General features: G+C 36.1%; 1 protein-coding gene across 6 annotated transcripts in view; it reads left to right on the top strand.

The window, feature by feature from the left end:
* The window catches only part of LOC121870400 (alpha-N-acetylgalactosaminidase-like), a 65,227-nt gene that overhangs the window by 37,631 nt on the left and 2,016 nt on the right, over positions 1-25,580 (top strand). For 5 of the 6 annotated variants that reach the window (XM_042372229.1, XM_042372233.1, XM_042372231.1 and 2 more), the window contains exons 5-8: positions 227-321; positions 6,480-6,641; positions 7,640-7,837; positions 11,049-11,156. In XM_042372229.1, coding sequence (XP_042228163.1) covers positions 227-321; positions 6,480-6,641; positions 7,640-7,837; positions 11,049-11,156 — 563 coding nt within the window. Of the gene's footprint in view, positions 1-226; positions 322-1,962; positions 2,058-6,479; positions 6,642-7,639; positions 7,838-11,048; positions 11,157-25,580 lie in introns of all 6 variants that reach the window. The other variant, XM_042372228.1, reaches the window with a different exon arrangement.

Below are 25,580 nucleotides of genomic sequence, written 5' to 3'. Positions count from 1 at the left end.
ATACTGTATACATCACCACCCTCCTCTTCTCTTTACATGTAATATTACCTTCTGCTACACAATACTGTACTCTCAAAAACACTTTTGACATGTTGCATGGATATCAGTTTAAACATTTGCCTTATACAGTATGTGGTCTTACTTTTTGTAGTATCATTCATTGTTTTTCCTTTTGTATGTGTATGTTTTTTCCTTAATTTCCATTGTTTGTGCCCTCCTTCCCCAGGCTACCCCCTATTTGGTTTTTACCTCAACCAGACGTTACGACCCATGGTATACTCCTGCTCATGGCCAGTCTACCAGACATATTCCGGCATGACGGTGAGATAGTGGTGATAGCTTCCCTGTTGTAGTGCATTGTACTAGATGTTGGGGTCATCCTGTGGTGTAGTAACATATAAATTGTAGTGTGCAGAACAGAGCTAACATAATTGGCAAAGAGCAAATAACTTGGCGCTGCATTTTAAACAGACTGAGCAGGATATGGTGCTAGCTAAGGGAAAAACAGCTGCAAAACATTATCTCAAGGTGGACTTTAATAAGAGTATTTGAAAGATGAGTTTGTCAGCTTGTTTTAATGTTAATTAAACTCCCTTGTATTTCAGAGTTGTTGGTATCTTAACAATATAAGTTTTTTATTTTCCTGGTGGCATTTTGTATGTGGACATGCCAATAGATAATATAAATTTTGGTTTCTTACTACCAATGCTATTTATGTTAGCAAGTCAGGATTTGTTCAAGAGATCTCTATTTATCTGTATACGTTATCTGTACGAGTGTTTGTGAGGTGTTTGGGACATCCAAATATGTATACAGGTATCCCCCGATCTACGCTCTCCCTATCTACAATATTCCGCTTTAATGATGGTGATGTATTAATGCCACACCCCCCTATCTACGATGTAAACAATCCACATGAACCATGGTCATCGTGTGGCCAAATTACTTGACAGTCACAAAAAAACATAGCAAAAATCACTTCACAGTTGCCAAAACAGAGTACAGTGTAAACTTTAGGGGTGTCCTCTCATTATAAAGTAAAAAGAAAAAGAAAGATAAGTAACAACACCAATACTGACCTATATAATTCTTTAATTACTTGATTGCAGCCATGTGGCCTCACCAGGGAATAAAGCTTGGTACTGAAGTGCACCCGTGACTGCATGGCGACACTCATGTTGACAATAACAAACATGAGTGCCACCACAGGGCCACTTGGTGCACTACTGTAACAAGGATTGTTCCCTGGTGGTGCCACATGGTTCCCACATTGTAATTTAATGATTATCGGTCAGTATGTACATCTGTGAGGGAACTAATGTAGTGCCTGAAGTTTTTTCCTTTTTATGAAGTTCTCCTTCTTCAACTGATGAAGCACTGTACTGTCTTTGTGTTACTCAATTCACAACACTGAGCAGGCTGACAACTTCATTGTTCTCATCTCTACTCCATAACGCCTCTTGTTACTTTTCTCTTTATCTACCTCCCTTACTCATGCTATGGAGTTATTGTTATCCTTTTCAGATATAAGAATAGCTTTATGGTCTCTGTGGCAGGTGGAAGGGAACTTCTTCAGTTGTACAATTAGTGATATATTGAAATAAAAAGAATTGATAAATTTAGTCTTCTTGTTAGACTTTAAGTAAAATTGTGACCAGTACATTTGAAGAAGTTGCCTGCATCTACTTCCTTTAAATACAGGTAAAAGCCCACTGGATAGAGAAAGCCAACAAATTCTTGCGACGCATGACTTTAACATGTGACTGACGTACAAATTAGTTCTTTCATTTTGTAGAACAAAGTCTTCTGAGTGCTGTTTTGCTTTAGTCTCTGGTATTGCAATTCTCCCTGTGACTATTCTGCAATGTTCCCAAGTCAGAAAAACCTTTATCATTGTCAGAAGCACTGTAGACCTTCACAATAGTAAAATGATGTACTTGACATCCTGGATTTGTTATACAGGATACCCTGAATTTGGATATTTTCTGAACAAGACTGGGCGACCAATGGTGTACTCTTGCTCATGGCCTTTCTACCAGATCTTATCACGGATGGAGGTAAGAAGGGCTGACTTGAAGAATATGTGTACTGTATCTTTAGACGATTGTGTGTGACTAACATGGAATCTATGTGGTATTGTAATTTTTTAATGACCTTTGGAGTTGCATTAACATAACCAATGACAAGACTTCACTGGTTAGCTTCAGCATATGGCTTTATCACTATAGGTATCTTTATCAGTAACTGAGTTTACTGAAAGATATTAAAATTCCCCAAGCAGCAGATCATTTTATGTCTTAGATTGGCTCCATGCGCATGCAGGCTAGTAATCTGCAAATATATTTACAGTAGTTATCGTGGTTTATTCAATATATATATAACGTGGTAGAGGATTGGAACCCTTTCAGATATGACTACTATTGCCCTTGTCTCCTCATGATGTTTTGTAAGCGTTTATTCTGATTTTTCAGTAACTATGAAACTGAAATGCAGGAGAAAAAATTATAAAAAGAATAGTAAGTCCTTGTTTAACGTCATGATTCCATTCTTGAAAAATGCAATGTTAATGGAAACAATGTTAGCAGAATTAATTTTTCCCTTAAGAAATAGATAAAATACACTAGTTCTCCAGCCTTTTTTTGCCCCATAAAATACATTACATATACATAAATTCAATGGAATTTTTATAGAAAATAGTATATATTATACATCCAAAGAGATAAATAAATTAAATCATTTTGCATTGTACTCACTGATGGGTGGAGGTGGAGCAAGTGTGTGGTGGGTAGTGGAGAAGAGGAAGGTGGCGAGTCACTGTGGCCCAGAGGGTGACTCCTCCTCCTGCTCTAACTGGGGTTCCACCTCGGCTCCTTTTCACTCCTCCTCGCATGCAGGCTGTTGTGAAGATGCTGCTTCTGCCTCCCAATTACGAAAAAAAGAATCCAGCGCTGACTGCTTAGTGGAAGCCTAACAAAGACTGAGGAGGTTGTGATGCTTTCGCGAGAGAGCGTAGCGCGCCAAGATGAGAGAGGGTGATGCGCCATAGTCTGTGACGACGTTATAACGAATCGGTCAGGACGTTGTCAGAATCATGGGTATCTAAGGAGTAACGACGTTATGACGAAACAACGTTGTCGGGTGCAACGTTAAACAAGGACTTACTGTATATCTTCGTAAGGTGACATGATTATGCCACAATGGATGGGGGAAAAGCATTCCTGTGTTTTTCCTCCTCTATGACAGGTAACACACGGAGTCAGATCCTTCCAGCTACAAATGATCCCCTAAGGGTAGACCCTCCGTACCTAAAACGATTAAATTATATATAAAGAAGACTTAATGTCATGTGCAGGTATCGTACACACGATTAATATTTTTGAGGGGTTTAAACAAAAATATAGACAGGGTTCCCCCCAAATTCGCAGATTTTTATTTCGCAGTCCTCTATTATTCACAAATGACACTCTGGATGTACCCAAGAATGTCTGTGGGTAGTTTTAAAGTTGCTGGCATTTTTGCAGCTGGGAGAGGGGGCCAATCATTCTAGAGACAGTAATTTCCTTTACGTGTAGTGTGTGTGTGTGTAGACACACACATACAAATAAATAATAATGGGAAAATACTCTCACAAATAACCCTAATTTTTTTTATTAAAAATGCGAGTCTACCCTCAAGTTCGTGCTTTATTTATTGAAGCACGGACTTGAGGGTAGACTGTCACATTTTTAATAAATTTGTTTCTGATTATTTGTGAGAGTATTTTCCCATTATTATTTATTTGTATGTGTTTTGTGTGTGTGTGTCTACTACACACACACACACACACACACATATATATACAATACAGATATAAGAAATAATTGTCCTAAGGGCAAACACATAAAGAGAATATACATTTCTTTGTACACAAGTAAAAATGCCCCCCCCCCCCCACCTGGTCAGCAAATGTTATTCGCGGATTTGGCTATTCACGGCCATTTTGAGAACCTAACCCCCGCGAATTTGGGGGGGCCCCTGTATGGTATTACTCAATACTGATAAACTATTTCATGCTTTGGGAAGTTGATTTCTGGAGCATAGGCTAGCCTAAGGTTCTTTTGTGTGGTTTGAATTCTTTTTCTTATAACATACACAAAAAACAAAACACATTGTGATATTAAAATATTTTGGCCATAAGAATTACATTATGATCAATTGAAATTGCAGTAAACAAAGATTATCTGTATAGTCAAGGCCATTTAATGATTATAAACACAATTCACGAGCCCAACTGATTTTTCATCTTTGCTTCTACACATCGCCACATCTTCAAGAAATAGTTCAAATCCCCTACAAGTCTCCACTTCTTCACACACTTCACAACCTTCCACATTTTCTGCCTCTCCATAACTTCTTAATTAATTCTACATCAGCTCTTAACATCAATACTGTACTGACAAATAATGCTTCAAGAAATGCTTCATCATTTCATCTACATTTCTCTTCTTTTTTTTTTCTCCAGTAATCCTAGTCTCTTATCCCACACTTCCATATTTTAATTGGGTACTATTCTATTATTTGTCTTCAATTAAATATATTTTTGAAGAAATTTGCCTTAGAGATGTTTCATTGCACAGTCTAGAGCAGCTGTCGTATGAGTGATATGTAATGCCAATTCTGATGGATCACTGGATATTGTTATTTATTTTTTTTTTTATTATTATTATTATTATATATATATATATATATATATATATATATATATATATATATATATATATATATATATATATATATATATATATATATATATATATATATATATATATATATATATATATATATATATATATATATATATATATATATATATATATAAATCACTGTAGGTAGTGTGATCTAGGTATATGCTGATAACCATTGGACCTGGTCTCACCCTCCTCTATATATACACCTTGATTTGTATTACTCTCTCTAGTCTGTACACCCCTGAAGATGTGAATTACCGAAAGCGCTTGGAACTTCTGTTTTCTTCTTCCTTGTGGTTATCATATATATATATATATATATATATATATATATATATATATATATATATATATATATATATATATATATATATATATATAATCAACGACCTCACCAGCCAGGACTCGAACCCTAGACCTTATGCGTGTGACCGTGTGTCCTTGTGGCATGGTGGGTAGCGTTCCCTGGTCACACGCATAAGGTCTAGAGTTCGAGTCCTGGCTGGTGAGGTCGTTGATTATATGTTCAAGTCCGCGTGTTATATGGACTAAAAATGAAGTATATATACGTATGTATATATATATATATATATATATATATATATATATATATATATATATATATATATATATATATATATATATATATATATATATATATATATATATATATATATATATATATATATATACATTTGTATTTATTTTACATTGCAGTGAAACCTCTCTATAATGGACTTCTCTCTCCATATATTCTGTTTGCCGAAGGTTTCATATCTAACATATCCTCACTATAATGGACTTTCCTTTTCCTATAGTCCATTAAATAGAGGTTTCACTGTAGGTATGTGGAGCTAGAGTACAAATGTTGAACAGTAACATATGAACTTCAGTGGCTTTTATGTGTATTATATTTTCTAAACAAGCTTTTAGGTGTTTATAACCTGGTTAAATCCATTATTTTGAGAAAAGAGTATGGTACAGTATAGGTGAGTTTTTTACAAACACAGTCATCCCCAGAATGATCAAAAGGTAAGTTACCAAGAAGGGAGAAGATGGTTTGATCTGTATTGATATCCTTTTATGGAAAGTAGGAATTAAGGGGAGTGAGCACAATTCTATCTGTTTTTGGGTGCTAAGGTAAGGCCTTCCTATTCTGATGCTCCTTACTTAAGCTTGCTGAAGCATTAAGTTTACACTTCTTGCTTGATGCCTTGGGTGAAGTACAGGGAATTTTAGAGGTCCTGTCACAACACTAAAAAATGGTAACCACCTTAATTGAAAATATAAACAAGTAATGATACTGGGTGCATTGGTTGCGATACACCCTGGCAGCACTTCTGTTTTTTTTTTTTTTTTCTTGTCTAAGGTTGGATGTTCATTTCCTGAGATAGTTTGAATCCTCTGTGTAAAAATCATGATCGTTTCTGGGACTGGTGGTCTAATGCACTAATAAAATTTAATAAATTGGTATAAGTATTACATACCCGTAACAACACCCGATTTTTACCCCCCTCCCCGAATATGCGGGGAAGCATATTGATTTGTACACCTGATAGCACTTTTGTCCTATCCAATTTGGTCAGCAGGATTAACCAAAAAGTATTCTACATAGAACAGAGAAAATTTGCTGTCTTTTTTCTATTCTTGGACTATTGACAAGATCATCAAGTTGGCCACTATAGTGTATATGGAGCAGTTGTTACTTTTACTGTATTATTTTATTAAAGTTATTTCTATGAATATTTTCAGCCTAACTACACTTCCATTATTAATACCTGCAATCTCTGGAGAAACTTTGATGACATTCAAGACTCCTGGGAATCTGTGCAACGGATCATTGATTATTATGGAGATAATCAGGATGACATAGTTCCTAATGCTGGCCCTGGACACTGGAATGACCCTGATATGGTAATGAACATCATAAGTGTGTGTGTGTGTTTTATATACAGTAATCTCTCTGGAACTCTCCAATAGGCGGAATAGATTTTGAGCCTTCGGGGAAAACTCTTTCCATTCCGGGCATGGGAAAGAATTTCCGAGGATGAAATCATATGCATTTTCCAGAAAAATTCCAAGAAAATCTTGCCAAACCTTTCTGTTCTGAGCATGGGTAAATCTCTCCAAACCTCTCTGTTCTGAGCATGGGAAAAAAATTTCTAGGAATGCATAGCGGTAGTTTAGACTGGAAAAACTTTCCCTGACACCTGGAAACATGCCGGGGATGTGGGATAGTGTCTGTCCATATGAGATGTGTGGTTTAGACTCAGAAAACTTAGCCCAACACCAAGAAAATTTTTGGGGATGAGAAATTCATCTCAATATCCAGAAATCTCTTATTCCCAGAAGAGCTCTGCGGGAAACCGCAACTTCACATATCGGATGCAAACAGATTTTTTAAAATTATTTTTCCAACAAAAAGTGCGTCTTATATGCCGTAAAATAAGATATGTTCTTGCAATGTGCAGTATTATCAGCACTTGCACTAAAGTCATAACATTAGTGGAGGTGTATTTCACTCCTTTACATTCTAATTAGGGTTATGGTGAAACATCTTTTGGTCATAAGGTGTTTGAATGCAGTACTTTCTTGCTGACCGTGGTTTGGCATGGTAAAATATTTGTATTTTTATATAAATACATAACTTGTCTTGATTTACAGAATTGTTAGTGATGGAGATATTTTAATGGGTTTTTTTAGTATAAAGTACAGTTCTGTATAATGTTATCATAGTAAATCATAGATGCAAATGCTTATTGAGGTAATATCTTAGTTTTATTTTATATTATTAAGGAAATAATGTAACTGATATCGAGCATAATAGTGAATACACTGTATATCTCATTTATTTTTGTACTACTGAACATATTATTTTTGTGATTTTTAATAATTCTTTTTAATTTCTACAGCTGATCATTGGCAATTTTGGTCTAAGTTATGAACAATCAAAATCTCAAATGGCCATGTGGGCAATATTTGCCGCACCCCTACTAATGTCCGTGGATCTGAGAACAATTCGCCCTGAGTACAAAGCTATCTTACAGAATCGGGCTGTTATTGAAGTGAATCAGGATCCTCTAGGCATTCAGGGCAAAAGAATATATAAGGTATGTGTGTATATTAGTAATGCAAAGGACATTGTTTTAAAATAAATTATTAAACAATTATTTTACATGTTATAATTTAAAAGTACCCATACAGAAACTGTCACACATAAATCTTCACCGAAGGTCAACATGAAAGACAACATCTTTTCTACCTAAATAACCCACAATATTGTCTAGGGGCTTTAGTTTTCTTCAATAAGGTTTTTGTAACATTTATTTATTTTTTTATTAAACCTTTGTACTTCATGTCTGATATGAGAAAATATATATAATGAGCATTATTCTATACCCATGGATCACTACAGGTATATCCTAAACCTTGTAAATGCCAAAAACCTCTTTAGTAGCAGCGGTCATACTGCAGACACAGCAAAGGTTTTGCTAGTCATCAGAAAGCTGTTGGGTGCTTCACGAAAGCTTGGGAACTTCGTGTTTTCTTTTTCCTTGTGGTTATCAGCATATACCTGGATCATGCGCACCCACAGTGATTTACTTGCATATATATATATATATATATATATATATATCTTTAGCCCAATAAAGCACGCGGACTTCTACATACAATCAACACCTCAACCCGCCAGGATTCGAACCCACGGCACACAAGCCTATGACTGTGACCGGGGAACGCTAACCGCTGGACCACCAGGATACTAAAAGCAGTCCTAGACTTTGTTATATTTCACTTTACGCGGTTAATGTAACCCGGAGGGTACCGCGGAAAGCGAGAAACGCGTAAAGTGAATAACATAACATATGGGATTAATTGAAATGGAGTCCAGGCCGATCCCCAAACTCCACTTTTTGACGACACATAACTATGTTGTAGTAAAAATAACATCTTAATTTTATGATGGTACATGCACACAATTAATACTTAAGAGAAATAGAGAAATACAGTCGCCAAGTTAATGTCCATTCAAATAATGGACAGACTCCCTCCCCCTCTTCTCACACTACACTGCTGGCTCTTCCCTCTGAGAAATTTTGGGGGGAAAACCAGGTATAGTAATAAATAATACCTCAAACTAAAGTTAGGATAATATAATTGACATTGCTGGATTCCTTGTAAGACCAGGAATATTTTGAATATAAATGTCATATATTTTTCACAAAAGATAACATATTTACTCAGATTAAACATTACATCTAAAATTTGTATGTCTAATGCAAAATATATGATGTTTATATTCAAAATGATCACCAAATTGTAAGAATTCCAGCAATGTAAATTATATTCTGGCCGGGTAATTTGTATGAATTTTATGAGCTAAAACAAATATCTTCAGTTAATAAAAAAAAAATATTCTTCAGGACACTATCTGTCAATCAAAGTACCCCACCTTGCCTCCCCCCTCTTCCAACCGCGCGGTCAGTCCCAACCCTCCCCCCCACCCCCCACCACTCCTCCCTTCAAGAGAAGAGTGGGTGAAAAAAATAAATTTTAACATTTTGTATTAAATAATACCTCAGATTAAAGTTAGGATAATATAATTGACATTGCTGGATTCCTTGTAAGACCAGGAATATTTTGAATATAAACGTCATATATTTTGCACAAAAGATAACATACTTACTCAGATTAAACATTTTATCTAAAAATTTTATGTCTAATGCAAAATATATGATGTTTATATTCAAAATGATCACCAAATTGTAAGAATTCCAGCAATGTAAATTATATTCTGGCCGGGTAATTTGTATGAATTTTATGAGCTAAAATAAAAATCTTCAGTTAATAAAAAAAAAAATATTCTTCACACGGTAACAGATGGTCGGTCGCCGGTCCCTCCCTCCCTCCCCCCCACCCCCCACCAACGTCCCTACTAGATAAATGTGTGGGAATACCAGACTGTTTACCTTTTTAGTAATAAATAATAAATCAGACTAAAGTTAGGATAATATAATTGACATTGCTGGATTCCTTGTAAGACCAGGAATATTTTGAATATAAATATCATATATTTTGCACAAAAGATAACATATTTACTCAAGAGTAAACATTATATCTAAAATTTGTATGTCTAATGCAAAATCTATGATGTTTATATTCAAAATGATCATCAAATTGTAAGAATTCCAGCAATGTAAATTATATTTTGGCCGGATAATTTGTATGAATTTTATGAGCTAAATAAAAAAATTATACTTCACCCGTGTAAAGGGGTACACCCACCGCGGAATGTGAGCATCCTGGGTTCTGGCAGGGCACCGCGTAAACGTGGAAACGCGGAATGTGGGACCGCGTAAAGTGAGGGTTGACTGTACATACATATATATATATATATATACATATATACATATATATACATACATACATATGTATACATACATACATATATATATATATATATATATATATATATATATATATATATATATATATATATATATATATATATATATATATATATATATATATATATATATACACACACACACACCTAGACCCCGACTTACGACCGACTTACGACTTCGACTTACGACAGAAAAAAAATTTTCAAATGACACACGCATTTTCTATACCGAAACGTTTCCAGTTAATGTAGTCTCCATGTATAATTAGAAAATTATGGGGGCCCCATGTGCATTCAGCTGACTACATTAAAGGTTAAGTGCTCAGTCACACTGTATCCATTCCTTATTATTTATTACTTTCACTGTACTGTATCCATTCATCATTATTCATTACTTTTACTGTACTGTATTTCATTGTAGATTTTTTATTAAAATTTTTTTTTTTTTTTTTATCTATGTCGGACTTACGACCATGTCGGACTTACGACCTGGATTTGGGTCCCTAACCCCGTCGTAAGTCGGGGTCTAGGTGTATATATATATATATATATATATATATATATATATATATATATATATATATATATATATATATATATATTTATGTATACAATGAAATATATAAATAACGATACTTAGCTGGGCGGCAATTCGCTTTATTTCATTTTATGCTATTAGCTAAATTATATATATATATATATATATATATATATATATATATATATATATATATATATATATATATATATATATATATATATATATATATATATATATATATATATATATATATATATATATATATATACATACATACATACATACATACATACATACATACATACATACATACATACATACATATATATATATATATATATGGGAAAAATATAATTTTTTCTGTATTTCTCAGGATAAAGGCATTGAGATATGGGCTCGTCCAATAACTCCAGTATTTCAAGGTCACTACTCATATGGTGTAGCTTTTCTCAACCGACGTACTGATGGAACCCCTTCAGAGGTAAGTTTGGAGTGGAAGTTGTGATTGGTGGTATAAATACCTTTATGATTATTTATACTGTACTTTGGTAAATATGGATATACTGTACTGTACTTTATTGGTCTCTGATTACCCATACTTGTGTCCATGGTATTCTTATACAGTACAGGTATAATAAAGTACTGTACAGTACTATCGTGTGTTTCTTCATTTCATTTATCCATGATTCTTTATAATTTTTGTTCATGGTGCTTGCATCTTTAGTCTTCAAAGTTCAGGGATATGCACATTACTGTTTTTCCTTAATGAGATATATGTGAAACTTGAAAGAAATACTTTACTGAACAGTAAAGCCTATAGTTAGGACGGTAATGTTTCTTCCAATGTTGTGGTGTAAGGCGAATCTTCGTATCGTGAATCATTAATTACAGTAGAACATCGATATAACACGAGATAGGTTCCAAGAGAGATCGCTTTAAACCGAATTCGCACCAAATCGAAGTGTTGTTTCAATGAAATAATTTAGTTTGGTACTTGAAAGAAACACAAAATACTAAAAAGACTGACAGTCTACCCAGATGCACCTCAGACCATCTCCGAGAATAAACAAAATATTGTTTTTTGTAGTATAATGTTAAAACAAACACCCATAAATCAACACAGCTAAAATTAAGTGATGTGAAATGGTCTGTTTACTGGCTGGGAAGATAGGGGGGGGGGGGTGAGGTGATGTGATGTGATATGTTTGACAGTTGATGCCAAGGTCTAGTGCTTATTTATTTATCTGTCCTTAAGAGTGACTTTAAGTTTTTTCTTATGAAATGTCACTGAACTGACATTGGAGAATATAATTAACATTGCTGGAATTCTCATAAGATAGTGATTAATTTTAATAAAAACTTGCTTTAGCTCACATTAGACATGCAATTTTTAGTTCTACTTCAAGAATTTTATTACAAAGAGCAAAAAAATTTTATCTCTTGTGCAAAATATATGACATTAATATTCAAATTATTCACTGTCTTGCAAGGATTCCAGCAATACAAATTATATTCTCTTAACCTTAGTCTGGGACATTATATAAGATAAAAACTTTAAGTCTAAAACACCAAACCCTGGCTGGGAAGATGGGGGGGAGGTAGGGAATGGAGAGAAGTGACAGTGACATGTTTGACAGTTGGTGCCGAAGGTCTAGTGAAGTATTTATTTGTTTATTTATGTCCTTTAGCTTGAGTTTTTGTTTTTTGCTTATAAAATGTCACAGAAGTGACCTGGGAGAATATATAATTTACATTGCTGGAATTCTTATAAGATAGTGAATAACTTGAATATAAACATCATATATTTTGCACAAAAGATAAAAATATTAGCCATTTGTAATTAGAACTAAAATTTGTATGTCTAATGCGAACTATAGCATGTTTTATTCAGATTAATCACTATCTTATAAGAATTCCGGCAATGTAAATTATATTCTCCCCGGTCACTTCTGTGACATTTTATAAACAAAAAACAAAAACTCAATCTAAAGGGCATAAATAAACAAATAAATATTTCGCTAGACCTTCGGCCCCAACTGTCAAACATGTCACTGTCACCACCACCTCCTCCTCCTCCTCCTCCTCCTCCTTCTCCTCCTCCTCCTCCCCCCACCTTTCCCAGCCAGGGTTGGGTGGTTATAGGCCTACAGTTTTTATCTTATATAATATCACAGTCTAAAGTTAGGAAAATATAATTTGCATTGCTAGAATCCTTGCAAGACAGCGAATAATTTGAATATAAGCATCATATATTTTGCACAAGAGATAAAAATTTTATCCCTTTAATAAAATTAGTTAGGACTAAAATTTGTATGCCTAATGCAAACTATAGCATGTTTATATTCAAACTAATCACTATATTATAAGATTTCCAGCAATGTTAATTATATTCTCCCAGGTCAGTTTAGTGACGTTTTATAAGAGAAAAACTTAGTCACTCTTAAGGACATAAATATATAAGCACTAGTCCTTGGCATCAACTGTCAAGCATATCCCCTCACCTCCCTCCCCCTTATGTTCCCAGCCAGTAAACAGACCATTTTGCTCCCTTAATTTTAGCTGTGTTGATTTATGAGTGTTTGTTTCAACATAATACTACAAAAAAACAATGTTTTGTTTATTCTATGAGATGGGCTGAGGTGCATCTGGGTAGACTGTCAGTCTTTTTAGTATTTTGTGTTTCTCTCAAGTACCAAACTAAATTATTCCATTGAAACAACACTTTGATTTAGTGCGAATTCGGTTTAAAGCGACCTCTCTTTGAACGTATCTCGCCGACGTTCTACGTATTAATAAAATCTACATCGTTCTTATTTTTTCTTAATAATGTTAAAATGTACAAATGTTAAGATGTACAAAAAATATAAAAAGTTTATTTCAATAACAAAACGAGCAAAATTGTCAAAGTAAATAAAATAATCACAGTCAACCCTCACTTTACGCGGTTAATACAACCCACAGGGTACCGCGGAAAGTGAGAAACGCGTAAAGTGAACAACATAACATATGGGATTAATTGAAATAGAGACCGGGCCGACCCTCAAATTCCATTTTTTGACGACACACAACTATGTTGTAGTAAAAATTTTATCTTAATTTATGATGGTATGCACACACAGTTAATATAGAAGAGGTTAGGTTAGGAAAAATAAAGGTTAAGTTAGGAAAAATAAAGGTTAGGTTAGGAAAACTAAAAGTTAGGTTTAACACTTACGTTAGTAGAAGAGATGGGTCGGCATACGGGGATGGAGGCTGGTTCCGAGGCAGAGGGCAGGCTACTGGCCCTCAGGTGAGTCACCATCACTGTCATCCACACTTGTCAGGGCCTCCCTGACAAATCCCTCAAAGTCATCTTCACTGTCTCTACCTCTGTCACTATCACTGGCTTGGGCTGGCTGTGGTGGGTTGCGGGCGAAGAACTCTGTTATGCTTCGCTGACGGCTGGTGTTGTCGTGATAAACAGCTGGGTAGTGAAGATTTCATACCTGTTTGCGTCAGGGTCGTCGGAAAGGAGGAGCTTGACTTTCTCGATACACTCGATGGCACCCCTAACATTACTATGGGATAAGCGGTGTTCTTCTTGGGATGATGCACCACCTGCCTCTTCACTGACGTCATCATCATCTACCATCTCGTCGGTAGTCACATGAGCATCCTGGGTTTCGGCAGGGTACCGCGTAAACGTGGAAACGCGGAATGTGGGACCGCGTAAAGTGAGGGTTGACTGTATAAGAATACACCACGACGGGAATTTCATTTGACTCTCGAATACTTGCGTCACTTTTGTAAACAAACATCACTTGGATGCTACAATCGTTCCTTTTCATCTTGGTCTTCTTTAATAGAACCACACATCTCACTAAAGTGGTTAATACTGCCATAGAAACATACAATGAACTCATCCTGCTCTCCAACTGTGCTCAAACTAGCCACACGAGCTGGGTGCCTGGTCAATGGTTCCTTTCGCCAGTGTGTGCATCATACCATTGACTTATTGCCTGCGGCTGAAATGCTATTGTGGATTTATTGCACGGAAAACTCTAGTGTAACTGTAGTTTTATGTTCATACAGAATGTGCAAAAAATAAATGATTATCATAAGGTAAAAAACAAAGAGATATTGTATATGTCAGCGTACAAGGCGACGGGATATATAAGACGACCCCAAAAATTTCCATTTAAGACGTAAGTTTTGAGCTATACTCGCTGTATAAGATTACCGCAAATCTGATACTTACCACTGGGAGCTTACTGCCCCAGTAGTCCTTTACCAACCATCCCACTGACCAGTGGAGTGATGCTGTTAAACACACTGCTAAGCAACACATCCTTGGTTATTTAAAATAAGGCCACTTCACTTCAAGTAATGGCATCAAACGTTACCAGCTGGTGTATTGTAAACACTAGTGACGTCACTTAGACGTCAGTTATTTTACTGGAACTAATATCGATGTCGAGTAAAATTTTACCATTTACTTGAAATGGATTTACCGATTTATTTGTTTATTTCTAATATACTGTAGTATATTAGAAATGTAGGCATTAAATAGCCTACATTGCAAGTATTTTCTTGAATTTATAAACTTGCTTCGCGAAACGATCAGTAGGAGTGTGTTCGGACTGTTTACACCAGCCTTTGGTCTCGTCTATTCTAATTTAGTTGTGTTTCATTAGGATTCGAGTGAAAAAGACAACGTACTTACTACATACATTTATGACACACAAACATATATATATATATGTATATATATATATATATATATATATATATATATATATATATATATATATATATATATATATATATATATATATATATATATATATATATATATATATATATATATATATATATATATATATATAGTAACCCTCACTTTACCAATTGAACCCACGGAGGCCGCGTAAAGCGAGAAACGCGTAAAGTGAACAACATAACATATGGGATTAAATGAAATAGAGACCGGCTGACCCCCAAACTCCACTTTTTCCGACACAATACCTATGTTCTAGTAAAAATAACATCTTAATTTTATGATGGTACATGCACACAATTAATACTTAAGAGAAATAGAGAAATACAGTCGCCAAGTTAATGTCCATTCAAATAATGGACTCAACTCCCTCCCCCTCTTCTCACACTACACTCGCTGGCTCTTCCCTCTCTGAGAAATTTTTGGGGGAAAACCACTAGATTTTAAGGTATAGTAATAAATAATACCTCAAACTAAAGTTAGGATAATATAATTGACATTGCTGGATTCCTTGTAAGACCAGGAATATTTTGAATATAAATGTCATATATTTTGCACAAAAGATAACATATTTACTCAGAGTAAACATTATATCTAAAATTTGTATGTCTAATGCAAAATCTATGATGTTTATATTCAAAATGATCATCAAATTGTAAGAATTCCAGCAATGTAAATTATTTTCTGGCCGGGTAATTTGTATGAATTTTATGAGCTAAAACAAATATTTTCAGTTAATAAAAAAAAAATATTCTTCACAACACTATCTGTCAATCAAAGTACCCCACCTTGCCTCCCCCCCTCTTCCAACCGTGCCAGATGGTTGGTCGGTCCCTCCCTACCAGATAAATGTTTGGGAGAAACCAGAATATTTACCTTTTTAGTAATAAATAATACCTCAGACTGAAGTTAGGATAATATAATTGGCATTGCTGGATTCCTTGTAAGACCAGGAATATTTTGAATATAAATGTCATATATTTTGCACAAAAGATAACATATTTACTCAAAGTAAACAAAATACTTACATTAGATCTAAAATTTGTATGTCTAATGCAAAATCTATGATGTTTATATTCAAAATGATTATCAAATTGTAAGAATTCCAGCAATGTAAATTATATTCTGGCCGGGTAATTTGTATGAATTTTTTGAGCTAAAACAAATATCTTCAGTTAATAAAAAAAAAAATATTCTTCACAACACTATCTGTCAATCAAAGTACCCCACCTTGCCTCCCCCCCTCTTCCAACCGCGCCAGATGGTCGGTCAGTCCCTCCCTCCCCCCCACCCCCCACCAACCCTCCCTACCAGATAAATGTTTGGGAGAAACCAGAATATTTACCTTTTTAGTAATAAATAATACCTCAGACTAAAGTTAGGATAATATAATTGACATTGCTGGATTCCTTGCAAGACCAGGAATATTTTGAATATACACTTCATATATTTTGCACAAAAGATAACATATTTGCTCTGAGTAAACAAAATACTTGCATTAGATCTAAAATTTGTATGTCTAATGCAAAATCTATGATGCTTCTATTCAAAATGATCATCAAATTGTAAGAATTCCAGCAATGTAAATTATATTCTGGCCGGATAAATTGTATGAATTTTATGAGCTAAATAAATTATACTTCACCCGCGTATATGAGTAGATGCACCGCGGAAAGTGAGCATTCCGTGTTCGGCAGGGTACCGCGTAAACGTGGAAACGCGTAAAGTGGGACCGCATAAAGCGAGGGTTAACTGTATATATAGTACATTCATGCGCCAGTTAACGTCCTAGATACATTCTTGGAACGTGACGTTAACCGAAATGGACGTTGTCCGATCATCACATAAACTTTGCCTTTATACTTACGTGTATGTGGAATACAGTCAACCCTCACTTTACGCGGTTAATGTAACCCACAGGGTACCGCGGAAAGTGAGACACGCGTAAAGTGAATAACATAACATATGGGATTAAATGAAATAGAGACCAGCTGACCCCCAAACTCCACTTTTTCCAACACAATACCTATGTTCTAGTAAAAATAACATCTTAATTTTATGATGGTACATGCACACAATTAATACTTAAGAGAAATAGAGAAACACAGTCGCCAAGTTAATGTCCATTCAAATAATGGACTCAACTCCCTCCCCCTCTTCTCACACTACACTCGATGGCTCTTCCCTCTCTGAGAAATTTTGGGGGGAAAACCAGGTATAGTAATAAATAATACCTCAAACTAAAGTTAGGATAATATAATAGACATTGCTGGATTCCTTGTAAGACCAGGAATATTTTGAATACAAATGTCATATATTTTGCACAAAAGATAACATATTTACTCAGAGTAAACAATATATCTAAAATTTGTATGTCTAATGCAAAATCTATGATGTTTATATTCAAAATGATCATCAAATTGTAAGAATTCCAGCAATGTAAATTATATTCTGGCCGGGTAATTTGTATGAAATTTATGAGCTAAAACAAATATCTTCAGTTCGTAAAAAAAAAAATATTCTTCAGGACACTATCTGTCAATCAAAGTACCCCACCTTGCCTCCCCCATCTTCCAACCGGGCCAGATGGTCGGTCCGTCCCAACCCTCCCCCCCCCCCCAATCCTACCTTCAAATGAAAGGTTGGGTGAAAAAACTAGATTTTAACATTTAGTATTAAATAATACCTCAGATTAAAGTTAGGATAATATAATTGACATTGCTGGATTCCTTGTAAAATCAGGAATATTTTGAATATAAATGTCATATATTTTGCACAAAAGATAACATATTTACTCAGAGTAAACATTATATCTAAAATTTGTATGTCTAATGCAAAATATATGATGTTTATATTCAAAATGATCATCAAATTGTAAGAATTCCAGCAATGTAAATTATATTCTGGCCGGGTAATTTGTATGAATTTTATGAGCTAAAACAAATATCTTCAGTTAATAAAAAAAAAATATTCTTCACACCATGGTGCCAGGTGGTCGGTCGCCGGTCCCTCCCTCCCTCCCACCCCCCACCAACCGTCCCTACCAGATGAATGTGTGGGAATACCAGACTGTTTACCTTTTTAGTAATAAATAATAAATCAGACTAAAGTTAGGATAATATAATTGACATTGCTGGATTCCTTGTAAGACCAGGAATATTTTGAATATAAATGTCATATATTTTGCACAAAAGATAACATATTTACTCAGAGTAAACATTATATCTAAAATTTGTATGTCTAATGCAAAATCTATGATGTTTATATTCAAAATGATCATCAAATTGTAAGAATTCCAGCAATGTAAATTATATTCTGGCCGGGTAATTTGTATGAATTTTATGAGCTAAAACAAATATCTTCAGTTAATAAAAAAAAAAATATTCTTCACACCATGGTGCCAGGTGGTCGGTCGCCGGTCCCTCCCACCCCCCACCAACCGTCCCTACCAGATGAATGTGTGGGAATACCAGACTGTTTACCTTTTTAGTAATAAATAATAAATCAGACTAAAGTTAGGATAATATAATTGACATTGCTGGATTCCTTGTAAGACCAGGAATATTTTGAATATAAATGTCATATATTTTGCACAAAAGATAACATATTTACTCAGAGTAAACATTATATCTAAAATTTGTATGTCTAATGCAAAATCTATGATGTTTATATTCAAAATGATCATCAAATTGTAAGAATTTCAGCAATGTAAATTATATTCTGGCCGGATAATTTGTATGAATTTTATGAGCTAAATAAAAAAATTATACTTCACCCGTGTAAAGGGGTACACCCACCGCGGAATGTGAGCATCCTGGGTTCTGGCAGGGCACCGTGTAAACGTGGAAACGCGGAATGTGGGACCGCGTAAAGTGAGGGTTGACTGTACTATATACGTACATATACACTCTTACTCTTAAATCACTACTGTAATGTGATACAGGTGATTAATTTTTATCTCGAGCAAAATACTTGACGTTTATATTAAAATTATTCACTGTCTTACAAGGATTCCAGCAATGCTGGGCAGATGGGGGAGAGGGAGGGAGGGAGCGTGGGGGGAGGGGAGCGGGAGGGAGGGAGCGTGGGGGGAGGGGAGCGGGAGGTGAGGTAGTACGTTTGAAAGTTGGCACCGGCCCAAGGTCTAACGCGTGTTTATTTATCAATTCTTAAGTGACTCGGCTTCTCTTATAAAAAGCCAGTGAAATGACCTGGGTGAATATAATTTACATTGCTGGGATTCATGTAAGATGGTGATTAATTTGAATATAAACAACCTATAATTTGCACTAGACATAACAATTTTAGTATCGTAATCAAATAAGTACATGTGCACTCCAGCTTTGCACTAAGGTCATTTATTTCTTTAACGTTTCTTTTAGTATGGTGTGTGCATGTAAATGGATGAAAATAAATGAAGAAATTTATGTAAATACCAAAAAATACAGTTGAAAAACTTTATATTATAAAATGTACTACAGTACTGTACACTAACATACTACAATTTTTATATCTTGAGCAAAATATATGACGTTTATATTCAAATTAATCGCTGTCTTGTAAGGATTTCAGCATTGCAGATTATATTCTCCTATAGTCAGAGATATTATATGAAAAACTTAATCGCTGTCTTGTAAGGATTTCAGCAATGCAAATTATATTCTCCTATAGTCTGAGATATTATATGAAAAACTTAAGGCCTAAACCCTGGCTTTGGCAGATGGGGGAGAGCGAGGGGGGGGGGGAAGCGGGAGGTGAGGCGATATGATTTGACAGTTGGCGCTGAAGGCCTGCATGTTTATATATCATTCCTTAAGAGTGGCTAAGCTCTTCTCATAATTTGCCACCCAAACGACCTGGGTGAATATAACTTACATTGCTGGGATTCTTGTAAGATAGTGATTTATTTGAATATAAACAACCTATACAGTATTTGCAATAGACATAAAAATTTTAGTACTGTAATCATTTAGTACATGTATAGTACAGGTTTGCACTTAGGTCCATTGTTAACCGAGGGACCACTGCATTGCAGTGTACTTGTACTGTACATTATTGACTAAATTCACTAGATAACGTACACAACTAATGAAGCACAGAGGTTAGGAAGACTAATAAAATAACATAATACGCCTGTCAGCACAATCTGTAAGAATACGTGATGCAAACGTGACTGTGCCCACTCTAGAGCCACTTACGTTCGCTACGTCCCATTATTTGAACGTTTTTTTTTTTCTTTTTTCAATTTCAATTTCAATTGTTTATTCCTTGATAGAGGAAGCGGGATCCTAGTGCTGTCACTAGGTACCCCTGTACCATAACACCAGAAGCAACTGGCAAGTGTCACAAGTATATACAGTACAGTCATCCCTTGGTTATCACGCCTAATTGGGACCCCGCTGAGTGCGTGATAACAAAAAACGCGATAACAAAAGTACAGAACCTTTGGGATTTATTCTAATTGGTTCCAGGCACCCAAGACCCAACCCCAAGTTTCCCATTTTACGACCATTTAGACCCACTAAATATATATATATAATGTTATGGTAAATATCATAAACACACATATAGGTATGGCTAGGTTTATTACAAAGTGATGAAAAGAGTACGCTTAATACTGTAGTCCACAAAACATGTAGCTATGTCTTTTTTTATTTGAGTCCCCCATCATAGGAGTCTGTTTTCTCTCGCTTCAGGACGCCTGAGTCCTTCGTTTTCTCTCAATCTTAGAGTGCGCCAGAGACTTCGTTATTCCTTAGTAATGACACAGAATTTGAAATTGCAACCCCAATTGCAACTGGGGATGCAATTGTTGAGGCAACTAGATATGTCTGATTACAGCAAATGTGATATTGTCAATTTGTAGGTGAAAGATTTTATCCTCAATAGATGTAGGTTAACATTACACCTGGAGGCAAATGCGTGATAACCAAATTCTCGGCCTGAAAAATGCGCTATAACGGCAGGTGTGCAGATTTTGATGAAGGCATGAAAACGAAAATTGCTATAATCAAGTGCGCCATAACCAAGGAATGACTGTATAAATAAATATTACAAAGGGACTTACTAAAGCCTCAGGAAGGATTGAAGGATAGTCCTTAACACATAATATCTGGACAGTATGGGGAGGATCATCGTGTCTCTGTCAGGGGGTCGTGGAGTGGTGGTCCAGCAGGCGTCACGGAAGTTTTTTTTTTTTTTGCCACGGACGTATATGCGATCAGACGTTATTCGGTTGGAAGTTAACCGGCGCATGACTGTATCTACACATTTGATATACTAATTCGCAATATTTTAAAAGCAAATTACCCAATAAGTTAAAAAATTTATTAGCACATTTTAATAAAATGATATTACTTCAAAATCGTGTATTAAAAACCTTCAAAATCCACATCATCATCAACATCTGACATCATAAGCTCTTCAAGTACATCCTGAGATACATTTATCTTTTACTTTTTACTTTTACCCTCTTCACCACTGATCGGCTCGTTAGCCGCCCGGGCGATCGGTCACGTCTCTGATTACTTTTCCTTTTCATTTATCTTCTTCACCAAAAGATCGGCTCGCTAGCCACCCGAGCGATGGGTCACGTCTCTGTCACGCACTGTTGGCAAATACTGGGCATGCACCGGCTCCTGAATGTACCTGAACCCGCTCCAGTGTTGGTCAAGTCTTGTCTTGAAAGAGCTCACACTCGGTGTCGTCACAACACTTTCTGGTAGATTGTTCCAACCCTCACTCTGAAAAAGTTTGCCCTCACAGTTTTCTGGACTTGAGGCTTCTTCAATCTTGAGCTGTGACCCCTTGTGGGGCGAGCATCTGCCAGCTCCAAGTAAGGACACTCGACTGAGTAGTGCCCCCTGAGATGCTTTTACACCTCAACTAGATCACCTCTTGCCCGTCTGTAGTATAAGCCCGGCAAGTTCAGGCGCTCCAATCTTTCAGGGTAGCTGAGGTGCAGAAGTGCAGGCACCAGTCTGGTGGCCCTCCTTTAAACATTTTCAACCAACTGACAGTCCCTAGCATATCTCGGGGACCAGACGGGGTGACAGTACTCCAGATGGGGAAGCACTTCACTCTTGAAGATCATTACGAGGTCTAGTATCTGAACGACCTTCTTGTAAGACCCAATAATTTATTTGCCTAATTTACCTTCTTCTCGCAATGGCCCGAGAACTTCAGCTCATTGTCAATATACACACCTAGGTCCTTCTCACATTCGGTCTTAGCTAGTGCAGCTTCTTAATTCCATTGGGACATATGATACGCCTCCTTACCGTTGGTACGCCCCAGGGGCATCCTCTTACACTTCGTGACATTGAATCTCGGCAGCCATTTCTTCGACCATTCTTGGAGCCCACAGAGGTCCTTCTGCAGCTCTTCACAGTCCGCTTGGTTCTTGATTTCCCGAAATAACTTGGCGTCATCGGCAAACATTTGTATGGAGGAATGTACAGCGTTAGCATGTCATTTATGAAACAAACAAACAACAGCGGGCCCAATACACTGCCCTGTGGTACCCAACTTGTGACAGGTACAGATGACGATTTCGTGCCATAAATCACCACACACTGCTTGCAGTCATGTGGAAAGTCTTCTATCCACGCTAAGACATTTCCCCGAATTCCGTACCCTTCCAGTTTGATTTTCAGCCTTTCATGTGGTACACTGTCAAAAGCCTTGGCAAAATCTAGGTAAATATTGTCGATATTACCACCCCGTTCCAGAATATGGGTCCAAATATCCAATACCTTGAGCAATTGTGTTAAGCAGGAGCAGGATTAAACTCCAAATCAGATGATTTGGCTTCAAATTCATTCTCAAACTCCCACAACATTTTATCCTCCGTACCATCCAGTGAATTAGGTATTCCACACTTTTTAAAAGACTTGATGACTGTTTCCACATTAATATCATTCCATGCCCTGATAACAAAATCACACAGTACATCCAGTTCAGGAGCATGCATATTCCTACCTTTTGTATAAGACTTTTTGCCGCTAATCATCCACTCGTTCCAGTGTTCATGAACACGGTCCTTGAATGGTTTGTTCCCTCTGTTAAATGACTCGTGAACATATCCCATACTAAGAGGCTGCGCTGTTTTTGAAAGCCACCATGTTGCCTACACCATATACTGTATGATCAATCCATAACTTGTTCGTCCATCCACCCTTTCTCGTTGTCGTGAACAAAAACTCCAGCTGGAAACTTGATTTTTTGGTATTGTTTTCCTCTTGAAAATTTTCATTGGGTTCAGCTTGGTTCCGTCTGCCATGCATGAAAGTGCTACTGTAAATCGTGTCTTTTCATGTCCTGTTGTTTTCACTAACACTGTTTTTGTGCTCTTTGTATCAACAGTATGATTACTGACCCTGTCAAAATTCATAGGTGTTTTATCCATGTTCCCGATGTTGCTTAATGGATAACCGTGTTTCTTACGTTGTTGTATTACATAACGATGGAAATTAGTAATTTTGCAATCCAGATCTGCTGGTAATTTTTGTGCTATTTTTGTTTTCTGCCTCAGTACTAGATAATTTCTTTCCATAAAATGGCTACACCATGAAGCAGTGGCTTTTGAAGTCTTTGCTGTGCTCTTGGTTTGCTTTAGCCCACTTAAGAGCCCAAATACGTATTTTGTTTCTTGATACAACGTATCCATTTTGACGCTGCTCACGGATCATGTCTACTGCATGCTTCTCTAGATTCGGCCAGTGTGCAGTGCCTTTTCTCATTGCACATTTCTTCCTGGGCATACTCCTTAGCAAGTGTTCCTTTAATCTCCATTCTCGTACCATCTTCTCGGTTACACCACATTCTCTTACAGCAGCACAATTGTTGTGTGACTTGGCATATGCTACCACTTTCAGCTTAAAACAAGCTTCATATCTCCTTTGTTTAGTATTTGGAGCCATGATGGGGTTTTATGGTAGGTGGATATTAATATAATGTTCATCCGTAGAGAGTGCTACTGCTTATGAAGGAGTGGCAACTTGAGCCTATCCAAGAAACTGTCTTTAAATACAGTTTATGGTATTTAAAGACGGTTGTTTGTTTACTTCGGCGGCAGTTGCAAATGGCGGGCAGTGCGTGATGATACCTGTGTTTATTATGTTGTTATTTTACGGTATTTATGGTATGTTAGACAGGTTTATAATACATTTTTATTATTTTAATATACACACTAAACCACAGGATGTAGAGGTTTGGATTTTATACCTGGCGTTTAAGATGACCCCTAATTTTGGGCGGATTTTTTTGAGGTTCAAATTCCGTCTTATATGCCGATATATAGAGTGATCATTTCTATGTGTGATCGTGGGATGGGGGAGTGGTAGTCACAATAGTTGGGTGCGGGAAAGGGTGAGGTAAGTGCGGCAGGTGGTCACGGGAGTGTGGTGGTGGTGGGTAGTGTGAGGTAGTGGTTACAGGAGTGTGGTGGTGGGTGGTGTGAGGTTGTGGTGAGTGATGTGAGACTGTGGTGGCTGGTGGTGTTGTTGTCATTGGTGGTGGTGGAGGTGAGTGTTGGTGGTGAGTGATGTTTGTGTTGATGAATGTTGTTGTTGGTGGTGTTGTGGTGAGTGGTGTTGTTGTTGGAGGTGGTGATTGTTGTGTTGGTGGTGAAGTGACCCATGTGTGGGTGTACTGTGAGCTGGTTATTGTTATTTTTCAAGTCATATTTACGGGTAGATATGCATTTGTTTGTTTTTTCTTGTTAGATGCACACACAATTTTCATACATAATGTGAAATATATTAAAGAAATTATTATCATAAAGTCAATAATATAAACATAATGAAACACTTACGACCAATGGAGTCACCTGGATTGTGTGCGTGGTGGCGGAAATCTAAGCGCTCTAGTTTCCCCGTGCCTAGTAAAACTATCGGCAACTGCTAATGCGCTAATTTTTTTTTATTTATTTATTAGTATAATTTTTATTTATTCCACACATTTACTGGTACTACAGCAACCCTGGTCCTTAATAGCCTTAGATAATGAGGAGTATATATAAAAAAATATGTGGTGAAAGTTCCCCCCTCTAATTTACATTAATTCTTATGGGGAAAATTGTCCTGATATTTGCAGTTTCATTAATCACAATGAATTTTTGGAATGCAAACCATGCGATAACCGGGGTTATTC

Source organism: Homarus americanus, unplaced genomic scaffold (assembly GCF_018991925.1).
Source record: "Homarus americanus isolate GMGI-L3 unplaced genomic scaffold, GMGI_Hamer_2.0 scaffold40856, whole genome shotgun sequence".
NCBI classification, from domain to species: Eukaryota; Metazoa; Arthropoda; class Malacostraca; order Decapoda; family Nephropidae; genus Homarus; species Homarus americanus.
Note: the sequence above shows the minus strand (reverse complement) of the source record. Positions and strands in the feature narration are given on the sequence as shown.